Source organism: Heterodontus francisci, chromosome 10 (genome assembly GCF_036365525.1).
Source record: "Heterodontus francisci isolate sHetFra1 chromosome 10, sHetFra1.hap1, whole genome shotgun sequence".
In the NCBI taxonomy this organism is placed as follows: Eukaryota; Metazoa; Chordata; class Chondrichthyes; order Heterodontiformes; family Heterodontidae; genus Heterodontus; species Heterodontus francisci.
In genome coordinates, this window is record NC_090380.1 from 33888878 (window position 1) to 33903387 (window position 14510).

Genomic DNA, 14510 nt, shown 5'->3' on the forward strand with positions numbered 1-14510 from the left:
AGTTCCATCAGTGAGTTCTTGACTTCAACAGTACAAGATGAGGCTAATTGCTTTCTTTCTACAAGGGAAAGGGAAGGCTTCCAAAGAAATCTCAAGACTTGCACACATCTTAATAACCAGATCAATACTTGGAACAGAGCAACTGTTTGTTCTCGGCTCTATGGTTCAAGGTTCATTTCAGGGGAAAAACCAAAAAAAAACAATGTTACAAAATGCCATATAAATATATGCTATGCTGAAAACAAATCAGCAACTAATTGGAAACATGACTAGTGTCTCTAGTTCTCAGGTTTAACTATTACGTCCACCAAATTGCTAAAGTTTCAAGTTGCTGCTTGTGTTAAAAATACCAACACAACAGAAACCAATTGGAATCTTTTTCACAAGGATTTCCATAAACGGCATCAGGGCAAACAAGAGATTTGTCTTTGTTAGTAACAAAAGAGTAACGTAGAATGTGGTGAAACCAAAAAGACGGCTAAAAATAAACAAGTCAGAAAACTAAACGATTTGGTGCTGTTGTCAAGTTACATTAGCACTGCAGTTACCACAGTATTTGTAAAGATTTTTAAATGTATCACCACTGTAAAGTAATTCACCATCAAATTCCATCCAATCGGTTGGGCTGCCTTGCCACTGACTTCATCCCCAGCCATTCGCCAGGCTCAGCCAGACCATACAAAGCCTGTTAGACCTCGGGTTGAGCTTGAAACCCCACATTTTGTGTCACTAAGACCACTTACTTAGAATTCTGCTCAAACTCTTATCCATGCATTAGTCAACTACACACTAAATTCCTCCATCCTAACTGTGAAGATCCCACATCAACTCATCTCAGGAGCTTTGCCTTGGGGTCAAAGTCTAGTGAATTGTTCAATAGCAGGCTCGAGGGGTCGAGTGGCCTACTCCTGCTCCTAATTCGTATCTTCGTACATTCTCGTGTATGGTATGAACTTAAATTCAATACTAGAAACCAAGACAAAGGAATTAATCCCAGTGTTCAAATGACGTTCCCAGTCATGTCATCACAGGATTCCTTCAATAGATTTCATGGCTGATAATTCTGACCCTATGTATTTTTAACACACAGCTTAAGATTGTCCAGATCCAGTTAGGGGCAAGGATTGACACGTGGAATTGTGATATAGTAGCCATCACGGAGACATGGTTGAGGGAGGGGCAGGATTGGCAGCTCAATATCCCGGGATATAGAATCTTCAGGCGAGACAGAGGAGGGGGTAAAAGAGGAGGGGGCATTGCAATATTAGTTAAGGAGTTAGTTACTGCAGTAAGGAGAGATGATATCTTGGAGTGGGCATCAAATTAAGCTTTATGGGTAGAGTTTAGGAATAAAAAAGAGACAGCACATTGCTAGGTGTTTATTATAGACCCCCAGATAGTCAGTGGGAAATTGAGGAGCAAATATGTGCGCAATTCGCAGAGGTGTGTAAAAATAATAGGGTAATGACATTAGGTGATTTCAACTTTCCCAACATTAATTGGGATAGTCATCATGTTAAGGGCTTAGATGGAGTGGAGTTCTTAAAATGTATGCAGGAGAACTTATTAGCTCAATATGTAGAGGATCCAACAAGGGAGGGTGCAGTGCTGGACCCAATTCTGGGGAATGAAGCCAGACAGGTGGTTGATGTGTTGGTGGGGGAACATTTTGGTGACAGCGACCACAACATGATACAATTTAAGCTCGTTATGGAGAAAGAAATAGACAAGTTGCAAAAAAAGGTTTTGGATTGAGGGAGAGTGAATTTCAGTAAAATAAGGCAGGATCTGGCCAAGGTAGACTGGAAAATAAAAGCAAAATACTGCGGATGCTGGAAATCTGAAATAAAAACAAGAAATGCTGAAAATACTCAGCAGGTCTGGCAGCATCTGTGGAGAGAGAAGCAGAGTTAACGTTTTGGGTTAACGTTTCTTTCTTCCGAAGAAGGGTCACTGACCCGAAACGTCTGCTTCTCTCTCCACAGATGCTGCCAGCCCTGCTGAGTAGACTGGAAAGAGTTATTTGTCGGGAAATCTACAGAAGAGCAGTGGGGGGGGCATTCAAAAAGGAAATGGGGAAGGTACAGGCCCAACATGTTCCCTCTAGGGTAATAGATAGGAGCAACAAGCCCAGAGAACCATGGATGACCAGAAACATTCAGGGTACGATGAGAAGCAAAAAAGAGAGGCTTTTAGCAAATACAAGGAGAGCAAATCAACGGAAGCACTAGTGGAGTACAGAAAGTGTAGGATGGAGCTTAAGAAAGCAATTAGGAGAGCAAAGAGGGGATATGAGAAAGCTCTGGCTGGTAAAAGTAGGGAAAATCCCAAGATATTCTACAAGTATATCAATGGGAAGAGGATAACCAGGGAAAGAGTAGGACCCATTAGGGAAAAAGGGGGAAATCTGTGGGTGGAGCCAGAGGACATTGGTAGGGTGTTGAATGAATACTTCATATCTGTCTTCACCCAAGAGAACGAGGATGTAGATATGGAACTGAGAGAGACTGTGAGGTTCGAGCAAATTCTCATAGGGAGTGACAAGGTATTGGAGGTTTTGGCAGGCTTAAAAGTGTACAAATCTCCAGGTCCGGACGATTTGAGTCCCAGGATGCTGTGGGAGGCGAGGGTGGAGATTGCAGGGGCTCTGACCCAAATTTTTAATTCCTCTCTGGCCACGGGGGAGGTGCCAGAGGACTGGAGAACAGCTAATGTGGTCCCACTATTTAAGAAAGGTCGTAGAGATAAGCCAGGGAACTACAGACCAGTGAGTCTCACGTCAGTGGTAGGGAAACTATTGGAGAAAATTCTGAAGGAGAGAATCTATCTCCACTTGGAGGGGCAAAATTTGATTAGGAATAGTCAGCATGGCTTTGTCAGAGGGAGGTCATGCCTAACAAATTTGATTGAATTTTTTGAACATGTGACCAGGTGTGTAGATGAGGGTAGTGCAGTTGATGTAGTTTACATGGATTTCAGCAAAGCCTTTGACAAGGTCCCACGTGGGAGTCTTATCAAGAAAGCAAATGCACATGGGATACAGGGTAACTTGATAAGGTGGATTCAAAATTGGCTTAGCTGTAGGAGACAGAGAGCGATGACAGACGGCTGTTTTAATGACTGGAAGCCAGTGTCCAGTGGCATACCACAGGGATCTGTGCTGGGTCCCCTATTGTTTGTCATTTATATAAACGACATAGATGACTATGTGGAGGGTAGGATCAGTAAGTTCGCGGATGACACAAAGATTGGCCGAGTGGTTAACAGTGAGGTGGAGTGTCTTGGTCACAGGAAGATATAGATGGGATGATCAAATGGGCAGAAAAGTGGCAGATGGAATTTAACCCTGAAAAGTGCGAGGTGATACACTTTGGAAGGAGTAATGTGACACGGAAGTATTCAAAGAATGGCCTGACACTGGGACGTTCCGAGGAACAAAGGGATCTTGGCGTGTTTGTCCATAGATTCCTGAAGGCAGAAGGGCAGGTTAATAGGGTGGTGAGAAAGGCATATGGGACACTTGCCTTTATCAATCGAGGCATAGATTACAAAAGCAGGGAGGTCATGTTGGAGTTGTATAGAACTTTGGTAAGGCCACAGCTGGAGTACTGTGTGCAATTCTGGTCGCCACATTAGAGGAAGGATGTGATTGCACTGGAGGGGGTGCAGAGGCGATTCACCAGGATGTTGCCTGGGATGGAACATTTAAGGTATGAAGAGAGGTTGGATAGGCTTGGGTTGTTTTCACTGGAGCAGAGAAGACTGAGGGGTGATCTGATCGAGGTGTACAAGATTATGAGGGGCATGGACAGGGTGGATACGGAGCAGCTGTTCCCCTTGGTTGAAGGGTCCGTTACTAGGGGATACAAGTTAAGGTGAGGGGCAGGAGGTTTAAGGGGGATTTGAGGAAGAACATTTTTACCCAGAGGGTGTTGACGGTCTGGAATGCACTGCCTGGGAGGGTGGTAGAGGCGGGTTGCCTCACATCCTTTAAAAAGTACCTGGATGAGCACTTGGCACATCATAACATTCAAGGCTATGGGCCAAGTGCTGGCAAATGGGATTAGGTAGACAGGTCAGGTGTCTTTAACGCATCGGTGCTGACTCGATGGGCCGAAGGGCTTCGTCTGCACTGTATTATTCTGTAATTCTGTGATTATTATATTACCTGAGGTCCATTAACTCATCATACTATACATATCCTGCAACTGGTAAAGATCTGTGAATTCAGTAAGCAACAGTGAGGAGGCAGTGTTACGACCAAGGTGGGAAGAGTGCACAGTTTATTCTAGTCACACTTCTCCACAGGTCACAACATATATTTAAATTTTCCCACTTACCGATACGGTCAATCTTATACTCTATTTTTCCTAGAATAAAACAAAACAACCAGGTTTCTTTAATAAACAACAAAATTATCAGATTATAAAACAAGTCTTAACCAGTAATGAAGTAAAGCAGAAACACGCATTGAAATATTACAGTTCCCTTTTTACTTAACCCCTCATACACACCCATATACCAGTCAACTGGAAAAATAAAAGGGATTTTTGTTTAGATTTCTGTTACAGCCAAAAAAACACTTGGGCTGAATACTTGCTCATTCTTGAAGAACCAGATGAGATATGTTGTGTTCCAAAACTGGCATATAGTCTGGCCTGTAGACAGGTCACTGGGATCTTTTAGAACAATTCTTTTCAGGCAGCATTTAGCAGGCTTTTCTTCAAAGACTGGAGATGAGATGAGTTGTCACAGGGTCTTTTAAGGATCTTTTAGAGAGGTGCTGGAAAGCTGAGCTGGGTTGTATGTTCCCTCCTGCCCTTGGAAGTTCCCTCCCTTTTCTGCAGGCTTTTTAAAGAGATGGAACAGGCTGGGCTGAGATGGGATTCTGTCCTTCAGCTTTTTTTTATATATAAACAGTTCATTCCCAACTCCAAACAATTCAAAAGTCAAGCCGGAAACAGAAAGTCCATCTTCTAACATTCCACTTCTCTGCACACATCTTTCCCCAGTTAGAATGGTTTCTGTTCTATTTTTAAACTTGTGTCCTTTTGACGACCCTCGGGAAAAAACTGGTCCAAATTTCTTCAGTTTGACTATGAATTCCTCAAAAAATATATTTAACTAAAACAGAAGCACTTTCATAACAGCAGTGAGATATCACTAACTAAAGGCAACCTTTTAAAAAAAAGTCAGCATAACTCAAATTGGGAATATCCAGTGCAGCACAGTTTCACAGACATCCTTGAACTGTTCTTTCATGCAAAGAAAGTCTAAATGCATAAACCACACCACGTTAATATCAAATCACAGAAAGTTTAAGGCAAAGAGGCCACTTGGCCCATCATGTCTGTGCCGGCCGAAAAACGATCCACCTATTCTAATCCCACCTTCCAGCATTTGGTCCGTAGCCCTGCAACTTACGGCACTTGTGGTGCATATCCAGACTCTTTTTGAATGAGTTGAGAGTCCCTACCTCAACTACCCTTTCAGGCAGTGAGTTCCAGACCATCACCACCCTCTAATTTTTCTACCAATCACTTTAATTCTATGCCACCTCGTCACAAACTCTCTGCTAAGGTGAATAGATCCTTCACCTCCACTCTATCCATCATAGAGTCAGAGTCATAGAGAGATACAGCACTGAAACAGGCCCTGTGCTGACCAACAACCACCCATTTATACTAATCCTACATTAATCCCATATTCCCTACCACCTACCTACATTAGGGGCAATTTACAATGGCCAATTTACCTATCAACCTGCAAGTCTTTGGCTGTGGGAGGAAACCGGAGCACCCGGCGGAAACCCACGCGGTCACAGGGAGAACTTGCAAACTCCGCACAGGCAGTACCCAGAACCGAACCCGGGTCGCTGGAGCTGTGAGGCTGCAGTGCTAACCACTGCGCCCCTCACAATTTTGTACATTTCAATCAGATCTCCCTTCAGCCTTCTCTGTTCCAAGGAGAACAACCCCAGCCTATCCAATCTTTCCTCATAGCTGCATTTTGCCAGTCCTGGCAACATCCTTGCAAATCTCCTCTGTACCCTCTCTGCAATTATATCCTTTCTATAATGAGGTGACCAGAACTGCACACAGTACTCAAGTTATGGCCTGACCAATGAATTATACAGTTCCAGCATAATTTCCCTGCTCTTGTATTCTATACCTCGGCTAATAAAAGAAAGGATTCCATATGCCTTCTTAATCACCTGTCCTGCTACCTTCAGGGATCTGTGGACATTCACTCCAAGGTCCCTTACTTGCTCTACACTTCAGTATTTTCCCATTAATCATGTATTCCTTTGCCTTGTTTGACCTCCCCAAATGCATCACCTCACACTTCTCCAGGTTAAATTCCATTTGCTACTTTTCTGCCCATCTGACCAGACCATCAATATCTTCCTGCACCCTACAGCTATCCTCCTTGCTATCTATCACATGGCCAATCTTTGTGTCGTCCACAAACTTCTTGATCATGCACCCTACATTTACATCCAAATGGTTAATATACACCACAAAAAGCAGGGGACCCAGTACTGAGCCCTGCAGAATGCCAGTGGAAACAGCCCTCAAGTCGCTAAAACAGCCATCAACAATTACTCGGTTTCCTGCCACTGAGCCAATTTTGTATCCACCTTGCTGCATTTCCCTGAATCCCATGGGATTTAAATTTTTTTTAAAAACAGTTTGCCATGTGGGACCTTGTCAAAAGCCTTGCAAAAATTATTGTAAACCACATCAACTGCACTACCCTCATCTATCTCCCTTGTTACATCTTCAAAAAATTCAATTAAGTTGGTCAAACAAGATCTTCCCTTAAATCCATGCTGACTATCCTTGATTAACCTGTACCCAAGTGACAGTTCATCCTGTCTCTCAGAATAGATTCCAATAATTTGCCGACTACTGAGGTTAAACTGACTGGTCTATAATTATTTGGTCTATCCTTTTTAAACAGAGGTACAATGTTAGCAATTCTCCTATCCTCCAGCACCACACCCGTATCCAGTGAGGACTGGAAAATGACGGTCAGACCCTCTGCTATTTCCTCTCTTGCTTCTTTTAACAGCCTAGGATACATTTCATCCAGCTCTCATATATGCTTTCAATTTTGGTGGCAAGTAGTTGGCCCTCAACATTAACATTCATGTGTTTCAGGCAACAGAACTTCTTATATCCACTTACTTCATGGGATAGCTAACTGAACTGGTCCCCTAACCTTTACAGCAGTATTTGAAAACTTTTAATGCATGGATACATACACCATTAGGCTTTCAAGCCACGTGGACACTTTCCAACTGTAAACTGGGCTAGATGGCATATATCCTCAGAAGCAGATTGGACAAGAAATCCGAGATATGGGTAAGAAAATAATGGAAGTTTCATTGTTTACTAAAAAGGGTCTGAAGGATTGCAAGTGAGCAAATGCTGTACCCATATTTTAAAAAAGAAAACAAAATCAGAGGCGTCTCTAATGTGGGCCCACTTGGTCTCAGCATCCCCTGTGGGAGTGTTTTGAAGGGCTGTTACAGGTGAGTTTAGAAATTTTTGCAACAGCTGTGGATGAGAAATTCTGTTCGTGTTGATGCGCGGGTGGCCCTTCTGCTTGGAATGATGCAACTTCTTTGGTCTGAGTCTAACCTTGATGCACACTAGGGAGTGGTCGGTGTCGCAGTCCGCGCTGTGGAAGCTGCGTGTGATTTGTACACTGTTTAAGGAGGCTTGCCTTGTGACGATGAGTCTAGCTGGTGCCAACGACGTGATCTTGGGTGCCTCCATGAAACCTGGTGACAGGGTTTAGTGTGAAAGAACGAGTTGGTGATGCAAAGGTTATGATAGGTACACAACTCAAGCAGTCTCTGCCCATTCTCATTCATCCTTCCAACGCCATAGCACCCAAGGCAGGAGGGCCATGAGTCATGGTCGGCCCCAACCCTGGCATTAAAGTCCCCCAGCAGGAACAGGTATTCGGTGTTGGGGATGCTACTAATATTATGGAATTCCTCGTAGAACTGGTCTTTAGCTTCAGGTGGGGAGCAGAGTGTTGGAGCATAGATGCTGAGTAGGTGAGCAGTCGGATGGACAGTATGCGTTCCGTGCCATTTGAGGGAGGCTCTATCATGCTGAGCAAGGAGTTTCTGATGGCGAAGCCCACTCCATGCTGTCTTGGTTCTTCAGGATCCCTGCCCGGCCAGAAGATGGTGTAGTCTTGCTCTGCTAGAGATCCACTCGCGGGGAGGCGTGTCTCCTGAAGTGCTGCAATGTTCACATTGAGTCTGCTGAGCTCGTTGTTCATGATGGCGGTCTTCCAAGAATCGTTGATTTGTGTATGGTCTTCCGACAGGCCAGGACACATAGTTCTGACGTTCCAGCTTGCAAAGCGAAGGGCTGGTACCTTCTTTCCTTTTTGTCATGCTGTTTGGTGCGGTGTTGCAGTCCACTTTTCAGGCAGTGACCCTGAGCTCCAAGCACCCATTGAAGCAGGTGGACTGTGGCAGGACAGAACCTTATTGACCGGGGGCTGCCCGGTTTGAGGCAGGCGGTAGCTGTCCAGTGAGGGCGATGACCTCTCCCACCGACAAAGGCAACCCGTGGCGCCCAATCTCTACGCCAATTTAGCTGGATTTATAACCCGTAACTGCTGCCTTCCGTGTTGTTTTGGTCGCTGTGAGGCGACTATGGAGTGACCTCTCCATGGCGCATGCCTGGAGGTTGAGAGTTGCCCAAGCGTCAAAACCCCCCTCTCGGCTTTTCTGGAGGGGTCCAAAGTAGTGCAGAGCACGACGTTTGGCACCGGTATGGCTTCAGGAACTGCCGGAAACATGCCAAAGGTGACACATGACCGCCTACGTGGTTCCGCTCCGGATTTTCTGTTAGGGTTTACTCCCTTAGCCTTGGTCTCTCCTGAGACGCCCACAAGGCAGTGAGGTTGTTAGGGCCCCTACACAGGTGTAGGAAGATGCCGGTGGGAGGAGGGGGTGCGAGGGGGAGGGGTGGAGGGAAGGGGGTGCGAAGGGGAGCTGGTAAGGGGGCTGTAAGGGGGTGGGGGGGGGGTGCAGGGGAAAGATGGTGCGGGGGGGGGGGTGCTGGGAAGGGGTTGTGAGGGAGGGGGTGGGTGCGGGGGTGGTGAGCTGAGAGAGTGGAGCTGGGAAGGAGAAGTAGTCGAACACTACTTTCCTTTAATAAATCCATGCCGGCGCTCCTTGATTAATCCATGCCTTTCCAAATTAAAGTTTATTTTGTGCTGATAATGGTTTTGAATAACTTCCCCACCACCAATGGCAAGCTCACTGGCCTGTAGTTTCCTGGTTTATCCTCTCCCTTTTCTTGATCGCTATGCTTTTATAGCAACCCTCCAGTCCTCTGGCACTACTCCTGCATCCAATGAGGTTTGAAAGGTTGTGATCAATGCTTAATGCTATTTCAATCTGCGCTTCTTTTCAGCAATCAAGGACACATTCCATCTGGACGAGGTGACTTACCAACTTTAAGTAATAATTGATAAAGACATTCTAAAAAGATTAACTTCTCTAGATTAAATCATATAAAACAAAATTTAAAATGCTGCAGTGAAAATGTCTTAATTCACTAGGTGATTAGGTATTTGTAAGTGCCTACCAAGTAAGATAGTTTTCTCAAACATCAACAGAACTCAGAATGGGTTCTGATCTCAGCATCTTTAAACCCTGGAGCTTCCAGGGCAATCCTGGAGAGCTGGTATAAACTTGAATGGTTTGAAATTGATAAAGGAGGTGGTATTGGATAGGATGGCTGTAATTAAAGTGGATAAGACATCAGGACAGGATGAGATGCATCCAAAGATACTGAGGGAAGTGAGTGTGGAAATTGTGGAGGCACTGGCCATAAATTTCCCAGTCTTCCTTAGGTTCAAGGGTAGGACCCGAGGACTGGAGAATTGCAAATGTGACAACCTTGTTCAAAAAAGGTGTTAAGGTAAGCCCAGCAACTACAGGCTAGTCAGTTTAACCTCAGTAGTGGGAATCTTCTAGAAACAATAATTTGGGACAAAAATTAATAGTCATTTGGGCAAATGCAGGTTGATTAGAGAAAGCCAGAACAGATTTGTGAAGGCCAAAACATATTTGTGGAGGGCAAATCATGTTTAACTCACTTGGAGTTTTTTTGATGAGATAACAGAGAAGGTTGATCAGGATAATGCTGTTGATGTGGTGTACATGGACTTCCAAATAACATTTGATAAAGTGTCGCACAAGAGGCTTGTGAGCAAAATTATAGCTCATTGAATAAAAGGGACTGTAGCAACATGGATACAAACTTTGCTGAGTGACAGGAAATAGAGTGGTGGTTAATGGATTTTTTTTCGACTGGAAGAATGTTGGTAGTGGAGTTCTTCAAGTTGTTGTGTTAGGACCCTTTCTGTTCATGATATATATTAATGACTTAGACCTTGGTGTATAGGGTAAATTTCAAAATTGGCAAATAATACAAAACCTGGAAGCATTGTGAACCGTTAGGAGGATAGTGTAGAACTTCAAAAGGACAGACACAGGTTGGTGGAATGGGCGGAAAAGTGGTAGATGAAATTTAACGCAGAGAAGTGTGAAGTGATTCATTTTGGTAGGAAGAATGTGGAGACACACTATAAAGGGTACAATTCTAAAGGGGGTGCAGGAGCAGAGGAACCTGTGCGTATATGTGCATAAATCATTGAAGGCAGCAGGACAGGCTGAGAGTACGGTTAATAGAGAATAGGGGCAGAGAGTACGGTTAATAGAGAATAGGGGCAGAAAGTACAAAAGCAAGGAAGTTATGTTAAACTTGCATAGAACACTGGTTTGGCCTCAACTGGAGTAGTGTTCAGTTCTGGTCATCACACTTTGGGAAAGATGTGAAGGCATTAGAGACAGTACAGAAAAGATCCAAGAGAATGGTTCTAGGGATGAGGAACTTCAGTTACATGATGGATAGACTGGAGAAGTTAGGACTGTTTTCATTAAAGAGAAAAAGGTTAAGAAATGAGATTTAATAGAGGTGTTCAAAATCATGAGGGATCTGGACAGAGTAGATAGGGAAAAACTGTTTCCATTAGTGGACAAGACAGTACATATTTAAAGTAATTGGCAAAAGAAGCAACAGTGACATGAGGAAAAACTTTCTCACGCAGCGAGTGGTTAGGATTTGGAACGCGCTGAGAGTGTGTGGTGGAGGCAGGTTCAATCGAGGCATTCAAGAGGGAACTGGATTATCTGAAAACAAACTTTGTGCAGTGGTACAGGGCAAAGGCAGGACTGGCACTTTCAGAGAGCCAGCGTAGGCACGATGGGCTGAATGGCCTCCTTCTGTGCTGTAACGATTGCGGTATATACATAATCTACTCGTCAAAGTTGCCTTAAAAACTGTTATGCAATAATGCAACAACATTCGCAAACTGCAGGTAAATGTCAGTCACATGATCAGACCTCCGTGACTATCTCAAACTACAGTTGACCCCCCCCCCCCTCCCTAAGCGGCAACTGATAGCTCAGTTTAACACATCCAAAAGACACCACCCTTCAACATTCCTTCAATACTGCACTGGAGGTCAGCCTAGTTTGTGCTGAAGTCTCTGCAGCAGGGCGTGCGCCCACAAGCCTTTGACAGAGGCGAGAGTTCTACTGACTGAGCCAAGGCTGAAAACATCTGCACTGTATTTACGGTGGGACATACTCACTAGCTATACGCTGGATGTTGCAGGGCGTGCACATTTGCTTTACATTATTCTTTTTTTCTTCCAGCATCATGAGGTTACAGATGTACACCCAGGCCTCCGACAAAGGCGAATGAGCGCAAGTAACTAGGACAGCACCTTCTCGGGAAGCGGCACCGCCACTGTCCGGTGCACAGACTGCGGCCTGGCTCCCCTCCCATTCCCCACCCCACCGTGAGGAGCGGAGGCTCCGGCTCGGACTCACCGCCCAACCCCTTGGCTTGACTCATCATCTCGGGAGCCGCATCTTGGCCAGTCGCTTCTTTTTCTTCGCCTTCGCCGCCGCCCTCGCCCGGCAGCCGTTCCTCCGAATTGTGCTGGGTCGACTCCTTTGCCTCGTCCAGGCCGAACCAACTGCCGACCGCTCGGAACATTTCCGTCTCTCGGTGACGCAGTACAACACGGAAGCGCCTGGAATCCCTGCCGTGCGCTGAGCGGAAGGCACCGCCACGCATGCGCCCTTCCTCGAGTGCCCACAGGTGGCGCTGAGAGTCAGAACTGAAGGCAGGTGAGAACACCTGTGGTAAAGGGACGATAACGTTTCTCAGGCCAATAACCTTTCAGCAAAACGAAAGACTACATTAGAGTGGCTGACCCAATGTCACAAAAATAAATCACAGCGGCACAGTGGTTAGCACCGCCGCCTCACAGCTCCAGCGACCCGGGTTCAATTCTGGGTACTGCCTGTGTGGAGTTTGCAAGTTCTCCCTGTGTCTGCGTGGGTTTCCTCCCACAAGCCAAAAGACTTGCAGGTTGGTAGGTAAATTGGCCATTATAAGTTGCCCCTAGTATAGGTAGGTGGTAGGGAAATATAGGGACAGGTGGGGATGTGGTAGGAATATGGGATTAGTGTAGGATTAGTATAAATGGGTGGTTGATGGTCGGCACAGACTCGGTGGGCCGAAGGGCCTGTTTCAGTGCTGTATCTCTAAACAAGTGCTGCTCCCTCCTCCCTCAGGAGTGAGGGAGGCATTACGAATACATGACTTAAAGCTGGTGGATCCAACCTGAGACAAGCATAAATAAAAGGCTCAATAGAGTGACAGCACAGCGGAAATATTATGGGCTTTGCTAGAGTGGATTTGTTGGCGTATGGGTAATTTAATTAGGCGGGAAGTGTTTTTTCGGATTCCCGACAGCGGGATATTTTAGAGAAATTAAGTTGGCTGTGAGTTTGCAGCGTTCCGGGATTCCCTCCACAGAGTGGCAGATTGCAGCTTTGCATTCATTTACATGCCATGAATGCTCATTGCCCGACACTTAGTTACAATTCAGTCCAGCCTGCCAGATTAAGTGAATGGCGAGCGCTATTTCTGTGCCACCCTATTCACATTTGTTTCACTGTGGCATGCAGCAGTCGAATTTGTGCAGTTGAGCTTCAAGTCTGTGTTGTTTTCTATTTATCTCATCGGCAAAACAAATGCCAGCATTGGAATGAATGTTTGCCTCCAGGCTCAGCACCAGCAAGGGTAATTCTTTTATGGGGATGGCAGCAAAGGCATAGGGGAGCAAGGGAGGGAGGAGCAGAGGACAAAGGGTGGGGTGATCAGGTGCATGGAGGAGCAAAGGATGTTCTCGGGAAGGACAAAGAGTGTAGTGATTGGGTGCATGGAGGAGCAGGGGAGGGTGGAGCAGAGTGTCCAGTGTGTGTCTTGGTTGTTATTGCTGCTGAAGCTGGATGTGGGCGGCTGCAGGGGCAGTGGGTTGATTAGAGCGTTACAGTCAGAAGATAGTCGGCAATGGCCTAAAGGGATGGATGAGTGCTGTCAACATCGGGGACCTGTGGGGCAAATTGAGGGTACTGGCTGGCAGAGGGAACGGTCACAGTCAATGGGGGCAAATGGAGTCTGTAGTGGGAAGGTCAAGACTTATGGTTAGGTATTCTGCAACTTCATAGGGAGGGCAATGAGATTTGGCAACAATGTTAAGTTCGATTTGAGGAGGCTCAAGAGTCAGAGTTGGCATATTGATGGTCATGGGAGTAGGAACAGGGATGGATGGAATGAATAAATGGATTATTACACTGTGCATGGTAATGTGGGGAGGTTCAATGGTAACGGAGGGAAGGGTAATGGTAATGTTGGGTGGGTCAAGGGTGATGGGTTCAGGCTGGAAGATTGCAGGAGGAGTTTGGAAGGTGGGGAGACTTGCCCTGAATTCTAAATACACCACTTTCTCCTACGATAATACAAATCATGTGTCCACTCAAGGATTGCAAGGAGAGTGGGAGGAGACAAACAATAGTGGGTGTGTCTTTCACCTGTAGCAAGTCTAAAGGACCTGCTCATTGCTTTGATGTTTTAGCTCACTGGTAACAGAGGGCTGAATTGCCACGCTCTGCTTATTTATTGTTCAGAAAAACTGCAGCGATATGGGTCTCATGCACCCAATTTGTCGAGTACCATGGGAAGAAGTGCAGAGGAAGCAACTAAAAAGGGGTCTTTTCCCTCAAAGCATGATGCCTGATGCCAGCAACAGACAGAACAAGAAAGTGAGGATGCTTCAAATGATAACATCCAGAAACGGCATTATCAAAGACGAGCACTGGCACGTCAGTGCACCCTCAGGACAAGGACAAATTACCTTCAAATGTCAGAGAGGCAATGCCAGAGCCGCCAAAGGGTGTCACATGAAATGGTCACAGAAATTGGTAGGATCCTGCGGCATGACCTGCAAGCGCTTGAGTTTGATGGGAATCCCATATCAGTTGCCCTCAAGGTGACTGCTGCACTCAATTTTTTTGGTAGTGGGTCCTTCCAGGGATCCATGGTGACATA

The 14510-nt window shown here is 45.6% G+C and overlaps 1 protein-coding gene across 2 annotated transcripts in view; it reads right to left on the reverse strand.

The window, feature by feature from the left end:
- The window catches only part of syap1 (synapse associated protein 1), a 30111-nt gene extending 17921 nt beyond the window's left edge, over window positions 1-12190 (reverse strand). For both annotated transcript variants that reach the window (XR_010975817.1, XM_068040425.1), the window contains exon 1: window positions 11939-12190. Coding sequence is in view for 1 of the 2 variants with exons in the window: in XM_068040425.1 (XP_067896526.1) it covers window positions 11939-12188 (250 nt within the window). In the remaining variant the exon portion in view is untranslated. The remainder of the gene's footprint in view (window positions 1-11938) is intronic.
- Between the last annotated feature and the right edge of the window lie 2320 nt (window positions 12191-14510).